At 39.5% G+C, this 25,269-nt stretch overlaps 1 protein-coding gene across 2 annotated transcripts in view; it reads left to right on the forward strand.

Annotated features, from left to right (window-relative positions):
* SLC27A6 (solute carrier family 27 member 6) overlaps positions 1–25,269 on the forward strand; it is a 64,113-nt gene that overhangs the window by 36,635 nt on the left and 2,209 nt on the right. Inside the window, exons 5-9 of one of the 2 annotated variants that reach the window (XM_066274262.1) lie at positions 1,893–2,087; positions 11,675–11,765; positions 17,694–17,892; positions 19,310–19,407; positions 20,688–20,818. In XM_066274262.1, the coding sequence (XP_066130359.1) occupies positions 1,893–2,087; positions 11,675–11,765; positions 17,694–17,892; positions 19,310–19,407; positions 20,688–20,818 (714 nt within the window). Of the gene's footprint in view, positions 1–1,892; positions 2,088–11,674; positions 11,766–17,693; positions 17,893–19,309; positions 19,408–20,687; positions 20,851–25,269 lie in introns of both variants that reach the window. The other variant, XM_066274263.1, reaches the window with a different exon arrangement.

A 25,269-nucleotide genomic window follows, 5' to 3' on the forward strand; every position in this document is an offset into this window, starting at 1 on the left:
ACACAGATTAAAGTCTATGGAATTTGGTTTATAAGCCACCTTCTTATTAGTTTCCAGCATGTGCCAACACAGTTTATAAATAATAGTACTTGCTAAAACTTATCTCCGACCTGAAAAGCATCCAAGAGTTATTCCATATTAAAGAGTGTTCTCTGTTCAAGCAGAATGACTCCTAAGATTTGCAACACTAGTGTTTGATTTAGGAAGATGGCAGCGGAAAGTCCAAGAGCTAGTTCCCGCCAGGTAGGCAATATCTGACATGCCCATGGGTTGGAACCAGGGCAGAGTGCTCAGAGTTATATTTATTACTAAGAAAGATTCTTCTGTGTTGGAAGGAGCTGCTGTTATCTGAGATTTTTTCTCTACCTGCAAAAATTTCACTTAAACCCCAATGATGTGGGCCTAAGCCCACAACAGCAAGTCAGATGCTTACTTCCAGTGTATCCAAAGTCTTAGCTGTCTCTTATTTTATTTTTCAATTTAATTTTTATGTTATCAAGTTAAGTTTTACAGTTTAAAATATCAAATAGTACTCTGAAGACAAACAATAACCCTTCTACTATCAATAGACAAAGGTCTGCAGTGAACATGGGGGTGTACATTTCTTTTCAAGTTACTGATTTCATTTTCTGAAGTGAATACCCAGAAGTAAAATTACTGGATCATTTGGTATAGTTAATATTTTTAATTTTGTATTTAATTTTTTGTGGAAACTATACTGTTTTCCGTAGTGGTTGCAATCTACTATGGAAATCCCACCAACAGTGCCCAAGAGTTCCCTTTTCTCCACATCCAAACACTTGTTATTTCTTGTCTTTTTGGTAATAGTAAACCTAATAGGTGTGAGGTTATGATTTTTGATCAGTGTACAATTTATATTAATATTGTTCTTTTTGAAAATAGACTATAGTTCTAGTTTTTCTTTTAATTACAAAATATCTAAAAGTAAAAATATTATAGGCTCTGGCCAGTTGGCTCAGTGGTAAAGCATCGGCCTGGTGTGCAGGAGTCCTGGGTTCGATTCCCGGCCAAGGCACACAGGAGAAGAGCCCACCTGCTTTTCCACCCCTCCCCCTCTCCTTCCTCTCTGTCTCTCTCTTCCCCTCCTGCAGCCGAGGCTCCATTGGAGCAAGGTTTGCCCAGGTGCTGAGGATAGCTCTGTGGCCTCTGCCTCAGGCGCTAGAATGGCTCTGATTGCAGCAGAGCAACACCCCAGATGGACGGAGCGTTGCCCCCTGGTGGGCATGCCAGGTGGATCCCGGTCGGGCGCATGCGGCAGTCTGTCTGACTGCCTCCCCATTTCCAACTTCAGAAAAAAAAAAATACAAAAATGCAATAGTTACAAGTAATAGCCAAATATTACAGTGATTAGATGACCTCAATTTATTGTTTACTATATGCTAAGCACTGGAGTTAATTGTATACTGCAGTATATAAGTGAGATAGGTATTATCATCATTTTTACAGATAAATAAACGGAGAATCAGAATAGTTTTCAACCTCTTATTCAAAGTTATATAGATAATAAATGATAGAGCTCAGAGTAGAAACTTAAGTATATTTTATAACTTTTTTAAAGTAATGCTTTTTTTTTTCTTGAAATGTGCTCTCTTATCTACCTGATCTCTACCAAAATAAGGCTTCAGTAAGCTGGAGTTTGGGAAGAGCTTTTCCCTCATATGGGAAGTAAAAGCTGTATTACTCTGGGGCAGGTTTCCTTAGCTATTGGACTCAGTCTGCTATTGGACAGACTGACATGGTTTTATTTTTTACTTTCCTTCCATTATTGCATTTGGCAACTTCTAGATATTTACTCCTTAAGTACTAGTAATGAAAGAAAGAATTGGGAACTAGAATTAATAAATTACAAGTAAAATCTTTGCTTCTAACAGAGAGAAGGCGAAAAGGATCACCAGGTGCGTCTGGCAGTTGGAAATGGTATCCGGAGTGACGTATGGAGAGAAGTGTTAGACAGATTTGGAAATATTAAGCTGTGTGAGTTTTATGGAGCTACTGAAGGAAACATTTGTTTTATGAATCACACTGGGAAAATTGGAGCAGTCGGGAGAACAAATTTCTTTTACAAAGTAAGTATCATATTTTCTTAACAAAAGAAATACTTTGAGACCTGCTAACTTCTCTCTAGCTCTGTGGATGTACATTACGGTAAATATTGTCACGTATTTTCTTTTAAGTGGAGAACTTCTATGAAATAGTGGCCTCTGTGAACTACAGTGCTATAGGTTATGACAATCTCAACCTCCCATGTTTTCCCCCTGTCATATAGGGGTAATGATACCTAATTCTTTTCTTCAGTTTTCAAATTTAATGATATAAGTATAAACATCAAGCATAGATTCTGATATAATTAATTTGACTCCATTTTCTTTTTAAGTATTTTCAATCTACTATTTCTCTTTATCTTTCATTTTTATATCATTCAAAAATTATGTATAGCCTGACCAGGTGGTGGCGCTGTGGATAGAGCATCAGACTGGGGTGCGGAAGACCCAGGTTCGAAACCCCGAGGTCACCAGCTTGAACACGGGCTCATCTGGTTTGAGCAAAAGCTCACCAGCTTGAGCTCAAAGTCACTGGCTCGAGCAAGAGGTTACTCAGTCTGCTGAAGGCCCGCAGTCAAGGCACGTATGAGAAAGCAATCAATGAACAACTAAGGTGTTGTGCAACGAAAAACTAATGATTGATGCTTCTCATCTCTCCGTTCCTGTCTGTCTGTCCCTGTCTATCCTTCTCTATGACTCTCTCTCTGTCTCTATAAAAAAAATAATAATAAAAAAAAGAACAAAAATTATGTATAGGCTTCTAATATATGATTTTTTTTAAAAGCTACTATATAAAGATACCTCTAAAATCTTAAGCGCAGCCAAAAATTGCCTTCTTAAGAGTGAAAGACATATAGCTGATTTCTCAATAGCAACCATGAAAGACAAAGGCTAGTAAGTAGATAGATATCTTCAACTGTCTTGGAGAAAATAATTGTCAAAATAAAATTTATACTCAACAATATTTTTAAAGAAGAAAATTCAAAATAAAGAAAATAGACTCAAAATTTGTATCACTTCCAGGGAAAATAAATTCAGAATCATATTAAGATATTGTATTTATAGCCCTTTCAATATTTGATAGAATAAACAAAAAAACTTTAATGATATAGAATATTTAAGTAATACAATAAACTACTTAAACTAATGGACACATATAGGACACTACATCTAAAAACTGCAGAATATCCATTCTTTTTAAGCACTTATGAAAATTCATAAAGATTACTGGGCCACTTAGAGGATTCCAGCAAAATTGAAATGATTGAATTTAGCCCTGGCCGGTTGGCTCAGCGGTAGAGCGTCGGCCTGGCGTGCAGGAGTCCCAGGTTTGAATCCCGGCCAGGGCACACAGGAGAGGCGCCCATCTGCTTCTCCACCCCTCCCCCTTTCCTTCCTCTGTCTCTCTCTTCCCCTCCCACAGCCGAGGCTCCATTGGAGCAAAGATGGCCCGGGCGCTGAGGATGGCTCTATGGCCTCTGCCTCAGGCACTAGAATAGCTCTGGATGCAACAGAGCGATGCCCCAGATGGGCAGAGCATCACCCCCTGGTGGGCATGCCGGGTAAATCCCGGTCGGGTGCATGCGGGAGTCTGACTGCCTCCCCATTTCCAGCTTCGGAAAAATGAAAAAAAAAGAAAGAAATGATTGAATTTATATGAAGTATGTTCTTTGACAACAATAAGGCAAAAGTAAAAATTTTAAATGACAGGTAGATCATCTTCTATGTATTTGGAAATAAAACACATCTGTAAATTTTCATGTCAACAAAGAAATCAAATTAGAAAATAATGAACTAAATTATAATGAAAATGTTACATTTCAAAATTTGTAGACTCAGATAAGAACAGCTGAAAATTAGTGGGCTACATATCTTTTTATAATAAGTTAATTAAAAAAAAACTCAAAGGAAGAAAATAATAAAAAGCATAAATTTAAAAAAATAGTAAAAAAACATTCAGTTTCAAAAGATAAAAATATGCTACTAACTGAAACTAATGCAATATAATATTGAATATAAATTCTAATTTAAAAATTTTTTAAACTGAGACTTATGTACATAGAAAAAAAGTGAAGTGGTTACTAGGGGTAGGGGTATGTGGAGGAGGGGAAGAGGGAGGAGTGTAAAGAGGGACAAATATAAGGTGAAGGAAAATGATTTGACTTTGGATGATGCGTATCCAACACAATCAACAGTTCAAATGCTATAGAAATGTTTATCTGAAACCTATGTACTCTTTTTTTTTTTATAAATAAATTTTTATTTTAATGGGGTGACATCAATAAATCAGGATACATACATTCAAAGAAAACATTTCCAGGTTATCTTGTCATTTAGTTCTGTTGCATACCCATCAACCGAAGAGAGATCGTCCTCCGCCACCCTCCATCCAGTTCTCTCTGTACCCCTCCCCCTCCCCCTCTCCCTCCTTCCCTCCCCCCACCCCCTGTAACCACCACACTCCTGTCCATGCCTCTTAGTCTCGCTTTTATGTCCCACCAATGTATGGAATCCTGCAGTTCCTGTTTTTTTCTGATTCACTTATTTCACCCTGCACAATGCTACCAAGACTCCACCATTCCGCTGTAAGTGATCCGATGTCATCATTTCTCCTAGCTGAATAGTATACCATGGTGTATATGTGCCCCATCTTCTTCATCCAGTCCTCTATTTTTTTTTACAGTGATTAAAAGCCTTTAAGCAAACTCTTGGCCAATACAGCAAGAATCCCTAAAAGAGTAGTGTCCTTAACATGTTCACCAAGTCCAAGTTGGCCCCATCACCATGCCAAATCCCTGAAAAATGCAACCCAACCACAGTTCAGTCTGTTAGGAGCTGTCACAGGGAGCAGAAGTCCAGGAAAGTTCCCCACAGGAAAAGTCCGCATGGCACTGGAATTGTTGTCACCATTCTATACTTTGCAGCTCATGTCCAAGTCCCAATGACCGCTGCTTCTAGCTGGTATTGATTCAGGTAGACTGGAAAAAGCCATTTGCAGCATACATGGATATGGAGCTTCTGTTCTCCTCTGCCTGGAGAGTTGAGACCAGGTTGCTTTTCCCTGGAGCTCTGTGACTGTGGCCTGGTAAAGAGAACCTTGGGATACACTAAGCTGGGTGGCAAAGGAAACCTATGTACTCTTATGGATCAATGTCACCCTGTTAAATTTAATTTTCTAAATAAAATTTAAAAAATAAAAAAGATACAAAATTATAACTTTTAAAAAGTAAAAAAATAGATTCAAAACGTATAAATTGCTCTAATGTTTAGAACTTAAAGAAGATGCAAACTATTTTTATAACACATTCTTTGGGATTTTAAGGGTCTTGTTACCAGGTCAGAAATGCGTTTGCATTCTGAACAAAAGTCATTTGGGAAAAAGTAAGTGCTGATATTACTGAGTTTTACATTCCTTACAGTTAATTTTCTCAATTCATTGAACTGATTCCATTAAAAATTGGTTTTTATATTAAAAATTCCTTTAGTGAAGCTGAATCATTTTAAAGTAATTATCCCACGGGAATGAAGAATATTTGTATTCTTATTACTTTATTATATCTGATATCTTAGATTCTCTGCCAGACTGTCATAATGTCAATAATGCAGAAAGTCATGATTGTCTCTAGTTTATTTAGAAAACTTCTGATTTTCAATTCAGTTTAGTTTTGGAGTTTTTTTTCAGTTTGGAAATGATAAAAAAAAAACAGTACCTATTATGGTTTCTGTCTTTTATCATTTCATTCACATATTGTTTTGTTACATAGCAGGCGATCAGAAAAAAATGGACCAATAACTTTGATGATTATGTGGGGATATTTGATAAGTATATCTCTCCCAAATTTGAACCTAACGGAGGCTTACACTGACTGTCTCAAGGAGGACTCATTCTCTAAACCAGGGATCGGGAAGATATGGCTCACGAGCCAGATGTGGCTCTTTTGATGGCTGCATCTGGCTCGCAAACAAATCTTTAATAAAAAATAATAATAACGTTAAAAATATAAAACATTCTCATGTATTGCAATCCATTCATTTCCTACCACTCATGTTCATGGTTGCGGGTGGCTGGAGCCAATCACAGCTGTCCTCCGGGACACCACCAAATTTTTATTGGATAATGCTTAACATACATGGGTCATTGTATGGCTCTCACGGAATTACATTTTAAAATATGTGGTGTTCATGGCTCTCTCAGCCAAAAAGTTTCCCGACCCCTGCTCTAAACCGATAGGACTTTATAAGTAAAGGGAAAAGGTAAAGCAGTAACACAAAGTTCCCATGACCTAAATTTCCTTCTTGTGTGCTATACTTGCTATTCAAATGCATGCAACCAAAGGGATATGTGTCCCATATATGTTCCAAAAGCACAAATAAAAAATATTTGGTGACAGGCCATTTGAGGAACAAACCTAAGTAACAGTTATAAGCTTGCCTTTTGTTCTACACCTGGGGATAATATCTGAGAAGGAACAAACATGAAATCCCTAGAGGAAATAAAACTTGAAAGGGGAGTGGAAAATGAATCTAAATAAAAAGCAGCTGAAAAAAATTCAGATGCACATCAAAATAACGAGTCCTCCAGAATGGCCAGGATAGGTTTAGAAAACAATTTCCCATGGGTTCAAAAATTGCAAAAATATTCTCTTTAAAAATAAGATCTCGCCTGACCAGATGGTGGCGCAGTGGATAAAGCGTTGGACTGGGATGCAGAAGACCCAGGTTTGAGACCCCGAGGTCACCAGCTTGAGCGCGGGCTCATCTGGTTTGAGCAAAGCTCACCAGCTTGGACCCAAGGTTGCTGGCTTGAGCAAGGGGTTACTCGGTCTGCTGAAGGCCCACAGTCAAGGCACATATGAGAAGGCAATCAATGAACAACTGAGGTGTCGCAACATGCAACGAAAGCCTGATGATTGATGCTTCTCATCTCTCCATTCCTGTCTGTCTGTCCCTGTCTATCCCTCTCTCTCACTCTCTCTGTAAAAAAAAAAAAAGGCCCTGGCCGGTTGGCTCAGCGGTAGAGCGTCGGCCTGGAGTTCGGGGGACCTGGGTTCTATTCCCGGCGAGGGTACATAGGAGAAGCACCCATTTGCTTCTCCACCCCCCCCCCTTCTTCTCTGTCTCTCTCTTCCCCTCCTGCAGCCAAGGCTCCATTGGAGCAAAGATGGCCCGGGCGCTGGGGATGGCTCCTTGGCCTCTGCCCCAGGCGCTAGAGTGGCTCTGGTCGCGGCAGAGCGACGCCCCGGAGGGGCAGAGCATCGCCCCCTGGTGGGCAGAGCGTCGCCCCTGGTGGGCGTGCCGGGTGGATCCCGGTCGGGCGCATGTGGGAGTCTGTCTGACTGTCTCTCCCCGTTTCCAGCTTTAGAAAAATACAAAAAAAAAAAAAGAAAAGAAAAAAGACCTCAAAGAAGGGAAAAATGCAAAGAAAACAGAAATCAACCAACAGAGGTGGAAAGTAGGCATGCTTAGCTCAAAATAGTAAATTAATAAAAGGAAAAAATGAAAATATCACAGAGGTGAACACCACCACACTAAAAGACTTAAACAGGACTGTCAACATTATTAGGAAGCAAGATGGATGGGATTAAGGGGTTACACAAACAATAAAAATAATATGTATGTAACACATAATAACATAAAATATGTATATAATAACATAAAATAATTTATAAACATAGATTTTGAAAATATAAAAAGTGATCTGATATATGCTTAATTGATGTTCCTGCAGAAGAAAAAAAACCAAAGAGATAAAAATTTATTTGGGGCCTAATAGAAGAAAAGTTCCTTAAAATAAAGATTTGAATTTTTAGTAAAAGAGCACATAGTATTCCAATTTTCAGTAAAAGAGCATATTATATTCCAGGAGGAAAAAATATGGTACATCATGCCTGACCTGTGGTGGCGCAGTGGATAAAGCATCAACCTGGAAACGCTAAGGTTGCTGGTTCAAAACCCTGGGCTTGCCTGGTTAAGGCACATATGGGAGTTGATGCTTTCTGCTCCTCCCCCCTTCTCTCTCTCTCTCTCCCCTCTCTATAATGAATAAATAAAATCTTAAAAAAAAAAAAAAAACATGGTACATCACAAAATATGATCGTCAGAAAAGTATGTGCTGGTAAAATTATAGCGAACATAAATTAAAGGACCGTAAGGAGATGCTGAGGAAGAAAAAACAAAGGGTGTGCCCAGTGGAAGGCAAAGATGTACAGTACCTATACATTTAGGAGATATTAAAACTGTGGCACTTTTTTTTTAAATTTGTGTTACAACAGCCTTTTTTTGGACCTCCTGAAGGCAGGAAATAATATGGAAATCCTTCTGACTGAGACTCTGATCCTGGCTACTTCTAGAAGATACTGTGATTTGTTTACATTTCGTTTGTATTGTAAAATTACCCAATCTCTGACCATCAAGTCCCCTGTACCTGATAACAGGCACAACAAACAGTGGTGTGGAGTGAATATCCCCCATGCATGTGGTTGCCAAATTAATTTAAAGGAAATAACACTATAACTGATAACACCAGTTGCTTGGCAAAGCTTTCAAAATATAAAACATGTTAAAACAGGAAAAAAAAAGATTGGATAATAAACATGGCTCCTTCCTTTTTTGGCCAAAATGATAAATGCAGTTCCGGAACTTCTAGACTCTCATTTTACCAGTCATTAGGCAGGTGGCCAATATCCTGTTATCCCAATTACAGACAAAGACCGACAAGATGCAAGCTGCATTTTAATCAAGAGTCTGTATGTCTAGAATAACAATATATTATGCTTTGCAATCTCTTTCATTGGACCTCATCTTAAAATAAGACAATACTATAATAATTTCTACCTCATTGGGTGTTTTAATGATTAAATTAAATGCTGCTCTTAAAACTCTTAGCAGTGGCTGGCATACAGTAAGTGCTCAATCAATAATAGTTGCTCTGATTTATATTTTAATTCAAATAATGAATTGTGATCTTTATTACATCCTGATTTTACAGAGATTAAAAACTAGAGATATTTGTGTTTAGTTTTTAATAATAAATAATGCTATTACATTTGTCTCGTTAATCTTACTCATCTTTTTCCCACTTATTTGTTCTATACTTGTTCACTGCTCACCTCCTTCTTTCCTCCTCTTCTTTCACTCTTCTATTTTTACTTCCTTGCCATTCTTTCTCACTTCATTTTATTTCCTCCATTTTAGTTTTCTAGTTCAGCTTAGTAAAACTGCTTTTTTAATTGATCAGGAAAATCTCAATTTTTTATCTATAAAATGAGGGAGGTTGGATTGAACCACCCTGTAATTCTCTCCCAGGTCAGATTTTAGTGGATTTATGAATCTGTATGGCATGGTAATAAAGGACAGCTAGAAATATTTGGGGACAAGGAGAGATGTCCAATAAGCTTGGTACCTATAAGGCCAGTAGCTACAGCCACCATCACAGCCGCCTGGCCCATTCAGGTTCGCATTAGATTCAGACAGAAGGTAATGAAACAATGGAGCCAAGAACTGGTGGGCCATTAGCTTTAATCCTAGCTTGCAAGAAATACACACAGTGGGAAAACACTTCCTGTAAAGCCAGAAGCCACGGCCAGGGCCACTATCACAGCAGCCTGGCCCATGCAGGTTCGCATTGGATTTGGACAGTCGGCAAAGAAACAGCGGAGCCAAAAACTGGTGGGCCATAGTCTTTAATTCTAGCTTTGCACCCGGCGGGCAAGTAAAAATACACACTGGGCTCCAAAACCCAGTCACATTCAGTGCTCACAAAGCTACTGACTTATCCGAGTTTCCTAGAATCAAAGGTTTCTAGCTCACCAGACTTATTCACCTCTGTTCCCCATCTTCTTCCTTATCCCAGATACAAACTCTACACAAACTGGCATCTCACTCAGCACTCCGCCATCTTGGCTGCTTCTCCTGGCCTCCTCCACGTGGCCTCCTCCCGCTGCTGGCTCTATTCTCTCTGCTCTCTCATGCTAACCTCAGGAACCAAGAGCCCAAGCTCCCACTTCGTCCCCATTTTATAGTGTAGCAATCCAAACTCTTAATCCAATATACAAAACAGGGAAGTCTCTAATACAAAGTCACTTCTCTGAGGCATGATTGGATTGTACCGCCCTACATCAAAAAGGGTAGGAAAGGCTTAATCCCAAAACCAAGCCCCAGGCTAAAGGATTCTGCCTGCCTTTAGCCCACCCCAACACACATTAATATCACCTGGGCAATGGCCTCTTTAACAAAGTGAGCATAATACATTTTATCTGCCCAACACTTCCCTTTTCATTCAGGGCTCCCAAAGGCACTGACTTATCCGAGTTTCATAGAATCAAAGATTTCTAGCTCACCAGCCTTATTCACCTCTGTTCCCCATCTCCCTCTCTCTGCACAAACTCTGCACAAACTGGCTTCTTCAGCACTCCACCATCTTGGCTGCTTCTCCTGGCCTCCTCCACGTGGCCTTTCTCTGCTCTCCTCCTCTGCTCTCCTCTCTAATGCTGATCTCAGGAACCAAGAGAGAGCAAGCTCCCGGTCTGTCCCCATTTTATAGTATAGAAATCCAAACTTTTAATCCAATATACAAACAAGGAAGTCTCTGATACAAAGTCACTTATCTGAGGCATAATGGGATTCCTCATAAGAGTGCACCACCCTACATCATGCAATCAGTCAAGGATGTGGGGAAAGGCTTAGTCTTAAAACTAAGCCTTAGCCTATAACGACCCAGCCTGCTTACAGCCTGTCCCCCACACCCAATACAAACTATAAGCGAACAAACATATATATCATATCTAAAAACTTATTTGGCCAACCCCTATACTTAAAAAAGGATGAATTTTTTTAAAAAAAGGATGACTATTTGAGGAGAAAGGTGTAAGAAACTAAAAGAATGACTTTGAGGTGGAAATTAAAGGAGTTTGCTACAACATTATGGACATTTATCTTAAAAGCTTGGATTATGAGCTAGTTTACATTTTAGTTCTATTAAAACTTTCAACTTCACCTCACCAGGCAGTGGCACAGTGGATAGAGCATCGGACTGGGATGCGGAAGACCCAGGTTCGAGACCCCAACGTCGCCAGCTAAAGTGCAGGTTCATCTGGTTTGAGCAAAGCTCACCAGCTTTGACCCATGGTCACTGGCTAGAGCAAGGGGTCACTCTGTCTGCTGAAGGCCCGCGGTCAAGGCACGTATGAGAAAGCAATCAATGAACATCTAAGGTGTTGCAACGAAAAACTAATGATTGATGCTTCTCATCTCTCTCTGTTCCTGTCAGTCTGTCCTTATCTATCCCTCTCTCTGACTCTCTGTCTCTGTAAAAAAACAAACAAACGAAAAAAACTTTGAGATTGCTTGCATTCACTCATGCAGGATTAAAATTAGTACTTCTTTGCTAAGGTGATATCCAACATAAAAGAAATGAAAGTAAATGCCAATACAGGAGTGCTGTTCATTAATACCTTCAGTTTTTATTTCCAGATATTTAATTTTGCATCAGTAAAACTTGTTTGTTTTAATAAAACTGCATTCTATGTTTCAATTGAGTATAAAATCTATTACCAGTAGATGTCACTACACAAATAACTAAATCTTGTTTCCATTTGATTTTGTTTTTGCAGCTTTTTTTCAATTTTGACTTGATAAAGTATGATTTTCAGAAAGATGAACCCATTAGAAATGAACAGGGCTGGTGTAGTCATGTGAAAAAAGGTAAGATTCTTGTATTTGAAGGTGTTGCCTCAGGCAAGGTGTTTAATTTCTTCTTAAATTACTACTAAATTTAGAAAAGAAATGTGGTTCTTTCTTTCTTTTACTTTTTAGTCAGAGGAGAGGAGGCAGAGAGATAGACTCCTGAATGCACCCTGACCAAGATCCACCCTACAAGCCCACTAGGGGGCGATGCTCTGCTTATCTGGGGCATTGCTCCATTGCTCAGTGTTGGGAGGATAAAATGTATTATGCTCACTTTGTTAAAGATGGCGCTGCGCTGCCCACATGGAGGCCGTCACCCAGGTGATATTAATGTGTGTTGGGGGCAGGCTGTGGGCAGGCAGAATCCTTGTAGCCTGGGGCTTGGTTTTGGGATTAAGACTTTCCCACCCTTTTTGATGTGGGGTGGTACAATCTCATCATGTCTCTAATAAGTGACTTTGTATTAGAGACTTCTCTATTTGTATATTGGATTAAGGGTTTTGATTTCTACACTATAAAATGGGGGCAGAACGGGAGCTTGCTCTCTTGGTTCCTAAGATTATCATTAGAGGAGAGAGCAGAGAGGAGAGCAGAGAAAGGCCACGTGGAGGAGGCCAGGAGAAGCAGCCAAGATGGCGGAGTGTTGAGTGAGAAGCCAGTTTGTGCAGAGTTTGTGCAGGAAGAAGGAAGGAGATGGGGAACAGAGGTGAATAAGTCTGGTGAGCTAGAAACCTTTGATTCTAGGAAACTTGGATAAGTCAGTAGCTTTGTGAGCACTGAATGTGAGTGGGTTTTGGAGCCCAGTGTGTGTTTTTACTTGCCCACCAGGTGCAAGCTAGGATTAAAGATAATGGCCCATCAGTTTTTGGCTCCGTTGTTTCTTTACCGACTGCCCGAATCCAGTGCGAACCTGCATGGGCCAGGTGGCTGTGATAGTGGCCCTGGCTACTGGCTTTACACTCAGCAACTGAGCTCTTCTTAGCACCTGAGGTGAGGCCACGGAGCCACCAAAGCTCTTGGGTCCAACTTGCTTGAGTCGAGCCATAGCTACAGGAGAGGAGGAGAGAAAAAGAGAGAATGAGAGGAGGAAGGGTGGGGAAGCAAATGTCCCCTGACTAATAATCAAACCCAGATATTCACATGCCAGGCAGATGCTCTACCACTGAACCAACCAGTGAAATGTGGTTATTTCTTTTTTTTTTTTAAACAGAGACAGAGAGAAAGTCAGAGAGAGGGATAGATAGGGACAGAAAGACAGGAACGGAGAGAGATGAGAATCATCAATCATTAGTTTTTCGTTGTGACAACTTAGTTGTTCATTGATTGCTTTCTCATATGTGCCTTGACCGAGGGGCTACAGCAGACCAAGTAATCCCTTGCTCAAGCCAGCAACCTTGGGTCCAAGCTGGTGAGCTTTGCTCAAACCAGATGAGCACATGCTCAAGCTGTCAACCTTGGGGTCTTGAACCTGGGTCCTCCGCATCCCAGTCTGACGCTCTATCCACTGTGCCACTTCCTGGTCAGGCGAAAAAAAGTGGTTATTTCTAATATGCAATGTGACTTACTTGGAATTTCAGTATAGGTAGAATGGTTTAATTATTAGATGTTAGGAGCCCCAAGTGAGTCTCTCAGATGGTAAATTATTAAAATTTAAAAGTAATTACTGTTGGGCTCATTTTTTATAATCTGCCACTTCTGGTTTGTAACAGTAGCATATGTCCAATATACTATACCAGCAGAATACAACATAAAAACGAATGACTTAATTCAAAGTTCTAAGTGTAGTGGAAAGTCAGGCAGACTTGAATTTAAATCTGGACTGTCACACTTAGAGACTGTACTGCTTTGGGAACATCACACAACCTGTCTCAGTCTCATTTTTTCATATGTAGAGTAGAGCTGGCACTTATTTCATTACTGTTGACAATTAAATGAGATGATGTGTGCAAAGACCTGGAAGGACCTGGCATGTGCCTTGTCACTCCCTCCTCTTCTTTTCTTCTTCCCACTCCCTCTCCTCCACCAAGGTAGACTTTCTTAAAATTTTTAGATAGAAATTTTTGTGTGTGTGTGTGACAGAGATAGAGAGACAGAGAGAGGGATAGATGGGGACAGACAGACAGGAAGGGAGAGAGATGAGAAGCATCAATTCTTCATTGTGGCTCCTTAGTCTCCTTAGTTGTTCATTGATTGCTTTCTCAAATGTGCCTTGACCAGGGAGTTACAGCAGAGTGAGTGACCCCTTGCTCAATCCAGTGACCTTGGGCCCAAGCCAGCAACCTTGGGCTTCAAGCCAGCAACCTTTGGGCTCAAGCCAGTGACCATGGGGTCATGTCTATGATCCCACCCTCAAGCCAGTGTCCCTGCACTCAAGCTGTAAGCCCCCGCTCAAGCTGGATGAGCTTACACTCAAGCCTGCGACCTTGGGGTTTCAAACCTGGATCCTCTGCATCCCAGTCCGATGCTGTATCCACTGTGCCACCGCCTGGTCAAGCTAGATAGAAATTTTAATGAAAGCAAGTGCTCCACCAATTAACTTGCCACAGCACATAATCAGTCTAAAAATAGTAGAAGTATTGAGCAGAAAAGGAAAAGAGGGAGGGAGGGAAGGGAGAGAGGGAAGAAGGGAGGAAGGAAGGAAGGAAGGAAGGAAGGAAGGAAGGAAGGAAGGAAGGAAGGAAGGAAGGAAGGAAGGAAGGAAGGAAGGAAGGAAGGAAGGAAGGAAGGAAGGAAGGCTCATGGAGGAGAGGTTGAGGAGAGTAAAGGGGGGATAAACGGTGAATGATGGAGACTTGACTTGGGGAGGTAAACACAATACGGTATTCAGAGATGTGCTATAGAATTGTGCACCTGAAATCTGTATGATTTCATTAACCAGTGTCACCCAATAAATTGGATAAAAGAAAAAAAATGAATATAAAGATGTGCATTTAGAGATCCAGTCTGAATAAATCAGGCCAAAATTAACTTTTACTGTCTCAAAATAGTTTAAAGAAAATCACTTCGGAAATGTAGTTTAAATTTTTACTTCAAATGTGGAGATAAAGGTTGCAAAGTTGGTTTTTGTTTTGTTTTGTTTTTCCTGGCAGCTAAAAGACTGGAAAAAATGTAAACCTTATCTATTAAAAAACAGATTTCCCAATCCTCTGAGTTTCAAGCCTAAAGGGATTTATCAAATGTCTTCCCTAATTGAACTCTATAGATAGCATTCAAGAGAAAAGCCATTTGAAGGGAGATCACAAAGAACTTCATTTAGGCGCACTTAGCTAGTGTGTGTGTGTTTTCTGCAATTACAATAATATCTGATATCGGAACTTGAGTCCCAGAACTGTTTATTACTATTTTGCAATTCTCATTATGGGTTACTAAATATTTTCTTTTTTCCATTAAAGCATTGTTTTACATAAATTATGCCTACAAAGGATAGATAAAAATACACTATGACCTTTCAAGCATTTGCAATCATTGGTATCTCAGGGAAGAAACTGTCATTCGTGCCCTGAAAAACAAAAACAACATAAAATTTAAAGGCAATGTGAGGCTTGAAAATTCTGCACTATAGGAAATGCGGACTGATAAAATATGTGGTAGAAGAGAGGCTTTGGAGTCGGGGGACCTGGTTAACAAAAAATTCTAACCCCAACTGCTGTGCGACACTGGGCAGATGACCTTTTCTCGGTCAGTTTTTTAAATTGTAAAATGAACATTATCTGAGGGCCTGTTTTACAGATTTGTGATGGGGATCAGATGGGACACCATGCCAAATGCTCAGAGCAGTGACTGGTCCCCAGAAAGTGCTCAGTAGTGTCATAATGAAGATAATGCAATGATGACGACAGTGGTCGTGCTGGTGGTGGTAGAGACGGTGACAGTGACGCTAAACGGCCTCTGCTGTAGCAGAGAAGGCTGGTTCTGGCCTCTGGCTGATGCCCCTGGAAGCCAGAATGTCCAGACAGAGTGGGAGTCATTGGAAGTTGAACAGACAGTGTTTAAAAAAAAAAAAAAGATACCACTGGAATTCAGCCCACTTAACTGATCAGGAGAATGCTGACTCTCTTCCCCCAGGCAAAGCAAGTCAACAGTGCCCTTGAAATCTCCGGGGGTGATTGCTGCTCTCCTCTGTCTTCTGCTCTTCTCTCGGAAGTAGTTTTTCACTTTGCAGCTTGCTGGCCAAACTCCTGATTCATTTAAATAAATCTGATTTAAAAATTATGTTCAATAATATGTCTACCTGTAAGTAAAACTAATAAATTTCATGTTTCATCTCTTTCCTGTCAAGGATTTCCAGACTAACATCCCAGAGGAATAAAACATTTTCCTAAACTTTTATTAGCATATTAATTAGATCAGAGATAGTATTATACGAAAACCTTGTTGCAAATCATTGAGACTTGAATTTGAGTACTAGGTTCATTCCTTTCTATCTGTTGAATTTTGGAAAATGGATTTGTCCTTTTGGGCTCTACTTCCTTCCTTGTGAAATAAAGATTATAATGATCAATTTCAAAGAATTTCTGTGAAAAATAAACAAGATGGCAGTCGCAAAGGTCTTATGGGGCTTGCTACGTAGTAATTACCCAATAAATGTTGCTATTATCAGAATCTTGTTGTTGTTGTTATTTATATAATTGCCATTATTATCAGTAGTAAAATCTATGCAATCTGCCTGACCAAGTGATGGCGCAGTAGATAGAGCATCGGACTGGGATGTAGAGGACCCAGGTTTGAAACCCCGAGATGGCTGGCTTGAGTACAGCCTCACCGGTTTGAGCAGAGAGTTCCTGGTTTGAGCTCAGAATCATAGACATGACCGCATGGTCACTGGCTTGAGCCCAAGGTCGCTGGCTTAGCAAGAGGTCACTCGCTCTGCTGTAGCCCCTCTGTCAAGGCACATATAAGAAAGCAACCTGACCAGGCAGTGGCACAGTGGATAGAGCGTCGGACTAGGATGCATAGGACCCAGGTTCAAGACCCCGAGGTCGCCAGCTTGAGTGCGGGCTCATTTGGTTTGAGCAAAAGCTCACCAGCTTGGACCCAAGGTCGCTGGCTCGAGCAAGGGGTTACTCAGTCTGCTGAAGGCCCGTGGTCAAGGCACATATGAGAAAGCAATCAATGAACAACTAAGGTGTTGCAACACTCAACGAAAAACTAATGATTGATGCTTCTCATCTCTCCGTTCCTGTCTGTCTGTCCTTGTCTATTCCTCTATCTGACTCTCTCCCTGTCTCTGTAAAAAAAAAAAAAAAGCAATCAATGAACAACTAAGGTGCCTCAACGAAGAACTGATGCTTCTCATCTCTCTCCCTTCCTGACTGATCCAAGATGTAACATAAATTTAATATACCTTTCTTCACATTCAGTTTTCTTTCTGTTAGTTTCTGCAAAGTAATTTACATTTGTGGTCATCTGGGAAAGGGTTTGCTGGATGTGCACTCAGCACCCAGAGCTAATGATGTCAAATGTGTAAGAATGAGACGGCACTCGAACACCAGGTGTGCAGGCTTTATTAGAGGATAAAGACCTGCTGGGGCACCCCTCCAGGAGAAGTGCACCCAAACAGATTCTGAGGCAAATTTTTTATAGGGTTAAGGGAGAGCTTTGAGCAAGTGTGTATTGCATCAGCAGTTCTGGTATGCTCCCTTCTGCAGTCCTACGATATCGGCTTCTTGGAACGCTTCTCCTCGGGGTGGCTGACCAGCTTTCTAGAACTTTTCTGTTTCAGGGGCGATAGTCCAGTAAGGGTGGGGTCAGATAGCCAAGCAGAACAGCAAAAGGGCAGTTTGGAAGTTTTGGTAGATTCATGTATCCATCAAAATGTAGTAAAAATTAATTCAGAGGAAAGGAAGATGGACAACACTGATTGTGTTAGTCAGATATAAACTAGCTGCATGCATGGTGTGTATAATAGTTTTAATCAGATCACTAAAGAATGCCTTTCTCTCACAGGGGAACCTGGACTTCTCGTTTCCCGAGTGAATGAAAAGAGTCCTTTCTTTGGTTATGCTGGGAATAAGAAGCACACGGAAAAAAAATTGCTACATGGTGTTTTTAAGAAGGGAGATGTTTACTTTAACACCGGAGATTTAATGGTCCAAGATCAGGAAAATTTTCTTTATTTTTGGGACCGTATTGGAGACACTTTCAGGTATGAGACATCATCAGTCACAGTGCCTGTTACATGACTGTGAACAGTGCCCACAGCAGGCTCTATAGAAACATTATATACCACATGCTGTTTACTTCAGCACAGACACAACCTTTTTATCTTAACTTTGTCTCCTTATTTAAAAATCTGTTGGCCATCTGTTTCTAGATCGAAACATACGTTAAATTTTTATGTCAATTTTTGTAATTATCTTAATGAATCCATTTGATCCAAATTAGTAAACTCCTTTTTTTTTTTTTTTAGAGTTTCAAAGGGGTAGACATACGTGCAGTCTAAAAGGGAAGAGTTAAAACAGAAAACCAGGCCCTGGCCAGCTGGCTCAGTGGTAAAGCGTCAGCCAGGCATGTGGATGTCCCGGGTTCAATTTCCGGCCAGAGCACACAGGAGAAACTCCAACCAGCTTCTCCACCCTTCCCCTCTCACTTTTCTCACTTCTATCTCTCTCTTCCCCTCCCACAGCCAAGGCTCCATTGGAGCAAAGTTGTCCCAGGCGCTGAGGATGGCTCCATGGCCTCCACCTCAGGCACTAGAATGGCTCCAGTTGCAATGGAGCAGTGGCCCAGATGGACAGAGCATCACCCCCTAGTGGGCATGCTGGGTGGATACCAGTTGGGCACATGCAGGAGTCTGTCTGTGCCTCCCTACTTCTCATTTCAGAAAAATAAAAATAAATAAAACAAATTTGATCAAATATGATATAATTCTTGGCCTTGTGATAAAAATAATGAGTCAACAAAATTTCCCTTTCTGTGGTTTTTCTTTTTTAATTACTTAATATTATTTTAGGCTTATGAAATTATTTTACTGTACTAATCAATGACTATAGAACAGTGAAGGACAGACAAAAGACATTCAAAAAATGTTTGCATGAATAAATGAATTATACTGTACTTCCTACTTCCCTGCCTTTTTGTACCACATTAGGAGCTCGCTTTATGGAAAATTCTTTTAATTAAAATAAAATATATATTTATATGTAATAAAAGAGCCAAAGGGATCAATCCCTAGGAATTAAATGGATTCAATACAGTAAAAGACAACTAATTAAAGTTTTTCTTTCAGTTTTTTTCTCTGTCATTAAAGATAGGAAACATTTTATACTTAGTTATTATATTACAAAATAAAGAGGGAGTCTCATTTTTCATGACATATTAAAAACATAGTAAGCAATTTCTAGCAATGAGACATAAAGTAATTTTAGCTAAAAAACAGATAACAAACTCCCGACTCTGTTGACTTATCAGCAAAGTGCTTCCTTTACCTTTTGTTTTGAAAATTGCTATTATTTATGTTTACTAGGTGCTTGGACAGAGCCAAATGCGAGGCACTAAAACTAAAACTGGGTACGTAATTCTTCAAATATGGGTATACTAACTGGAACTTGTTTTTTGTTTAGATGGAAAGGGGAAAATATTGCAACCACAGAGGTTGCTGATGTTATTGGAATGTTGGATTTCATACAAGAATCAAATGTCTATGGTGTGTCTGTGCCAGGTATGAATACATTTTGGGATTTGAAAGGATACTCAGAGTGTGCCAGCTTTTCTTTAGTTTTGCAATGATCTTACTAATTCAACGCTTTGTTTTTTATATATTCAATAGTATCTTAGTATTGTCATGGCAAATAATGCCCTCGACCAAGCTAACAGACTTCTTGATCACATTAGGGGAAATATAACCACTGAAATTCTTTTATGATTTTTGCTTTTTATTTTAGTGTGGGTGATTTTTTTCCCATTGAATTTTAATACATGTATCTATTTTTAAGCAGAACTTAAAAATTCTGGTCAGTGACTCACTGCTTGACAATAGTTATAGCTTTTCAATAGTCTATTATTTTTCTCTTTGTTTTTTAAAAGACTTTATTTTTCTTCATTTTAGAGAGGGGTGGGGGGAGAAAGAGAGAGAGAGAGAGAGAGAGAGAGAGAGAGAGAAGAGGAGGTAGGATCAGGAAACATCAACTCCCATATGTGCCTTGACCAGGCAAGTCCAGAGTTTTGAACCGGTGACCTAAGTGTTCCAGGTCGATGCTTTATCCACGGCGCCACCACAGGTCAGGCTTTATTTCTTTGTGACTAGAGTTTATACAAACCACTAAACAGAAACATGTTCTAGTTTAAATGTTTAAATACACTGACTTGTGGTTAAGTTGAATCTTTTAAAAATCATTTTTAAATTGTTTGGCCTCATTTATCTTAATAAATATGCAAAGATTGTACCATGATGGTGGAAATGGCATATAAAAGTGACCAACTTGAAATCACAGGATTCCTCTTCACTGTCTTTTTTTTTTTTTTTTTGTACTAATGACAGTATTTTCCAACTAATATTTGTAAGTGCATGGGAACAAGGGGTGGGGATGACAGTGTGCACAGAGGAGCAGAGGAAGGGGATGTCTACTGTAATAGTCAGCCACTGGGTATCAGGAAAAGGAGATTAGTTACCTTAAAACTATGCCCTTTATTTTTCATATTAATATTTTGTATTTTATGTTCATGGTTGTACGATGCAAATTATGGGTCATTTATGATTTTTTCCACCCCATCTATTTTATTTTTGTAGTGTAGACAGGGATAGATTCTGCCCCTCTCTGTTTCTAAGTTATTTCTAGGGAATAAATCGTGTGCTCAGGGAAAGACAAACTGTTACATTGTCTTTACTGCAGTAGATCTAATGGCTCCCTTTACAACAATTAGTATGCAATAGACAGCACTATTTTAAAAACTCACCTGGAACTAGTAGAATGGACTCTATTTCAAACTTTTCTTTTTCAGATTGTGAAGGAAAAACAGGAATGGCCTCTATTATTTTAAAACCAAATAAGTCTTTAGACTTGGAAAAAGTGTATGAACAAGTTATAACATTTCTACCAGCTTATGCCTGCCCACGATTTTTAAGGATCCAGGTAATTTTGCTGTCTGAATTTTAAGAATTAAGGTAATTTTATTTACCCCCCAAATTTAAAGTCAGGAATCTAGGAGATGGTTTAATTACAAAATAATATTTTATCCTCTAGCTAATATATGCAATTTATTTCTATTAGAGGATTTCAAGAGCAATGAAAAGGCTTGGGATGCTAATTTATGCCATATTTGAAGCCCAATTATAGAAGGGGGAGCAGGATGAGTTGCTGGGGTATCTTTGTCCTTGTCCTAATTATAGAATTGCTCTCTTCCTCTTCAATCAAGACCTCAGAGCACAATGATGGTCCCAGAGATTGTGGCAAGCCAAAAGCCACATCGCGCACATGCCTCGTAAAGACATTTAATGCTGTGTGCCTAAATTAGGTTGTGCCACGCTGACACCAAGGTGCCTGGAGGCTGTGGCTTTAAGCAATTTTGCTTTTAAATATTTGTCCTCATTCTGTCCACCCCCACCCGTGGACTCTGGGATTGTATATTTTGGAGAAATCTGAATTTATTTGTTTTGAGAAGATGGCTCCCTCTCTTGTTAGGTTACTAGGCTAAAACACAATGAAAATCAAACAAATTTATTCAAGTACTGAGTAGCTTTACTTACTTATTTCTTCAGCCATTCACTTATTTAATATTGTGCTTCAAATGTAATTTCCCAAAGCCAGTACTCATCTCTTAACATCCAATCCCATAGAATTTTTCCAGAAACATTTTTCATATTGCTATTAGATCTCTAATAAAACAATAGATGACATCATATTCATTTGTAATGCATTTGCTGAGCAATCCTCATGGGCAAGCACAGGAGGACACATCATCTAAGCTGTCATAAAAACGTATTTTATTTACATGATATTTTTAAGAGCTTTTACATTTATCATCTCAGATTATGTTCATAACAATCACCTGAAATACTAAAGGGAAGTAATTATGAAACATAAGTAACACATTTTTAATTGAAAACATGTTTAAATAATTGTAGATTCACATGCAGTTATAAGAAATAATACAGAGAGATCCTGTGTGCCCTTTACTTGGCTTCCTCCAATGGTGACATTTTTCAAAATTATTACTATTAGGATATTGACATTGATACAATTTTCCCATCTTATTAAACTTTTCTGTTTTATTTGTACTAGAGTGTGTGCATGTGTGTGTGTGCACGTGTGTGTGTGTGTGTGTGTGTGTGTGTTGTGGGGGAGGAAGATGTTTTCCTCTATCCTCAGTTCTTCCAGCTAGTCTAATAATTAAATTGACACGAGACAGATTAATAAGGGAAAATAACCAGATTTAATTGCATACATACATGTGGGAACCACACACAGCTGAGGGAGTCAGTGACCCGTGTCCATGAAAGCTTTAGAGACAGGAAGTTTCAGTGAGGTGTACATGGCCTTCTGAGCTAAGGAGGAGGTAAGGTGCGCTGGGGCTTCACAGAGGAGAGAAGTTGTTTACAGGACAAGAAGAGCAGATGTTCACTACGTAGAAGTTTGCCCTGTCATATTCAGTGTGTTTCAACTGCTGACCTGCGGACCAGTCTGCCAGAAATTTCGTGTTGGTCAGTGAAAGAGTTAACCACCGTGATGTTGTATGAAGATTACAGACCCCATGGTCTTAGTCGAATTTCCTTATGCTCAGGGTGATTTCTGCCTTAGCTGTCCTGGTAATAATTCTCATATTTTTACCAGTCCCCAAGTGTAAAAAGGTCGAAAACCATAGATTAGTCATAAAATGTTATTTCTGGTGACAACTTATTATGGGAAAAGCCCCTGATTTAAATTCTTTAAGGGAGAAATAAAAGTTCCTCAGGAGGCCCTGGCTGGTTGGCTCAGTGGTAGAGCGTCAGCCTGGCGTGCGGAAGTCCCGGGTTCGATTCCCAGCCAGGGCAGACAGGAGAGGCGCCCATCTGCTCCTCCACCCCTCCCCCTCTCCTTTCTCTCTGTCTCTCTCTTCCCCTCCTGCAGCCGAGGCTCCATTGGAGCAAAAAAGGCCCGGGCGCTGGGGATGGCTCCTTGGCCTCTGCCCCAGGCACTGGAGTGGCTCTGGTCGCGGCAGAGCGACGCCCTGGAGGGGCAGAGCATCGCCCCCTGGTGGGCAGAGCGTCGCCCCCTGGTGGGCGTGCCGGGTGGATCCCGGTCGGGCGCATGCGGGAGTCTGTCTGACTGTCTCTCCCCGTTTCCAGCTTCAGAAAAATGCAAAAAATAAAAATTAAAAAAAATAAAAATTAAAAAAGTTCCTCAGGAGCCCTCACAGCCTTCAAAATAATTCACATGCCAAAGTGGCACATCTTGGGGAAGCCTATACTGAACCCCTTAAGTATTAATTTCTTTACACTTTTTTTTAACATTTTAGTTTTTATTTATTTATTTTAGAGAGAGGGGAGAGAGAGAGAGAGAGAAGGGGGGAGGAGCAGAAAGCATCATCTCCCATATGTGCCTTGACCAGGCAAGCCCAGGGTTTCAAACCGGCGACGTCAGCAGCTCCAGGTCGATGCTTTATCCACTGCACCACCACAGGACAGGCTATTTACATTTTTATTAACTGTGTAACTTTATCATCAATGGCCACAGTCAGGATATGAACAATTTTAACACCACAAGGATCCTTCCTATTGTCTTTTTATAACACACCCAGCTTCCTCATGCCCCTCTCTATCTTACCCTAGAAACAATGTATTTTATTGGAGCAAAAAGTTGAGGAATCAAATAATATTTTAAACATTTTCCTCTAGGGCTAAAGTTCACTGCTATTAAGCAGAAGAAAAATTTTGGCGTAGGACTCCTCCAGCAGACTAAATTAGTCTAATACAAATTTAGAAAAGAGTTTAGCATCATTAAACACCTAAAAGCACTTGAGCCATGACTGTTATGTTTATTATGATATTTGCTATAGTTAGCATAATGCAAAACACTTAGTTGGCAGTCAAAATATTTATATAATGTTACAATCTGATATAAGCAAAAGAATAAGTTACTTCTGACAAAATGAAACAACTATCTTATTAAAAATCTGTTTAGCACAAATTTTGAAAGGATTCTCTTACCAATAAATTCATGAGAAAATTTTTAATATTTTATTATTCAATATGACTGGGAAGAAATTAAGCTGGTCTTCCATTCTGCTTGTGGAAACACAAATTGTTATAACTTCTCTAAGAAACAATTTGGTAAACTCTTAGAATTTGCATATATTTTGACTTAGTTATTTCCCAGAAATTTATTCTTAGGAAGTAATCAAAGCTGCGCAAATGTTATGTGGAAAATGTTCTTCAAAATATTATTTATGGCCTGACCAGGCGGTGGAGCAGTGGATAGAGCGTTGGACTGGGATGCAGAGGACCCAGGTACGAGACTCTGAGGTCGCAGCTTGAGCACGGGCTCATCTGGTTTGAGCAAAGCTCACCAGCTTGGACCCAAGGTCGCTGGCTCGAGCAAGGGGTCACTCGGTCTGCTGTAGCCCCACGGTCAAGGCACATATGAAAATGCAATCAATGAACAACTAAAGTGCCACAACAAAAAACTGATGATTGTTGCTTCTCATCTCTTTCCATTCCTGTCTGTCTGTCCCTATCTATCCCTCTCTCTGACTCTCTCTCTGTCTCTGTAAAAAAAACAACAAAAAAAACCCAACAAATTCATTAAAATATTATTTATGGTAGTAAAAGTTTTTTACATTCTAAATTCAATAATAAGAGTAGATTAATTAAAATAATATAGTTAGATGAGATCTTATCACACCGTTAAAAATTGCTGTTTTAATGAAAATCGCCTAACTTGGGGAAATATACCTAGCATAGTATTTTTTTTAATTCAGAATATCAAATTGTATAAATACAGTGAGCTCCTAATATTCTTGAAGAAGAATATATGTTTCACTTGACATAATACCTTTTAGGTCAATCCATGCTATCTCAAATGATATGATTTCATTTTTTTATGGCTGAGTTATATAGTTCATTGTATATATGTACCACCGCTTTTTTATTCATTCATCTGTTGATGGGCTCTTTGGTTGTTTCCATTTCTTGGCTGTTGTAAATAGTGCTGCTGATTTCATTTATATGTGAAATTTAAAGAGCAAAACAAGCAAACAAACGAAATAGAAACAGACTCACAGATACATAGATCAGACCGATGGTTGCCAGAGGGGAGGGAGGTTAGCAGGCAGGGTGAAAAGGTGAAGAGATTAAGCAGTACAAATTAGGAGTTACAAAAGAGTCATGGGGGAGTAAAGTACAGCATAGGGAATATAGTCAGTAATATTGTAATAACTATGTATGATGCTCAGTGGGTACTTGAAATATCGGGAATCCACTTTGTAAAGTATATAATTATCTAACCACTATGCTGTATGCTTGAAACTAATACAAACTAATATTGAATGGCAGCTGTAATTGAAAAATAAAAATTAAAAATATGTCTTTCTACACTATCACATCTAA

Source organism: Saccopteryx bilineata, chromosome 4, assembly GCF_036850765.1.
Source record: "Saccopteryx bilineata isolate mSacBil1 chromosome 4, mSacBil1_pri_phased_curated, whole genome shotgun sequence".
NCBI lineage: Eukaryota > Metazoa > Chordata > Mammalia > Chiroptera > Emballonuridae > Saccopteryx > Saccopteryx bilineata.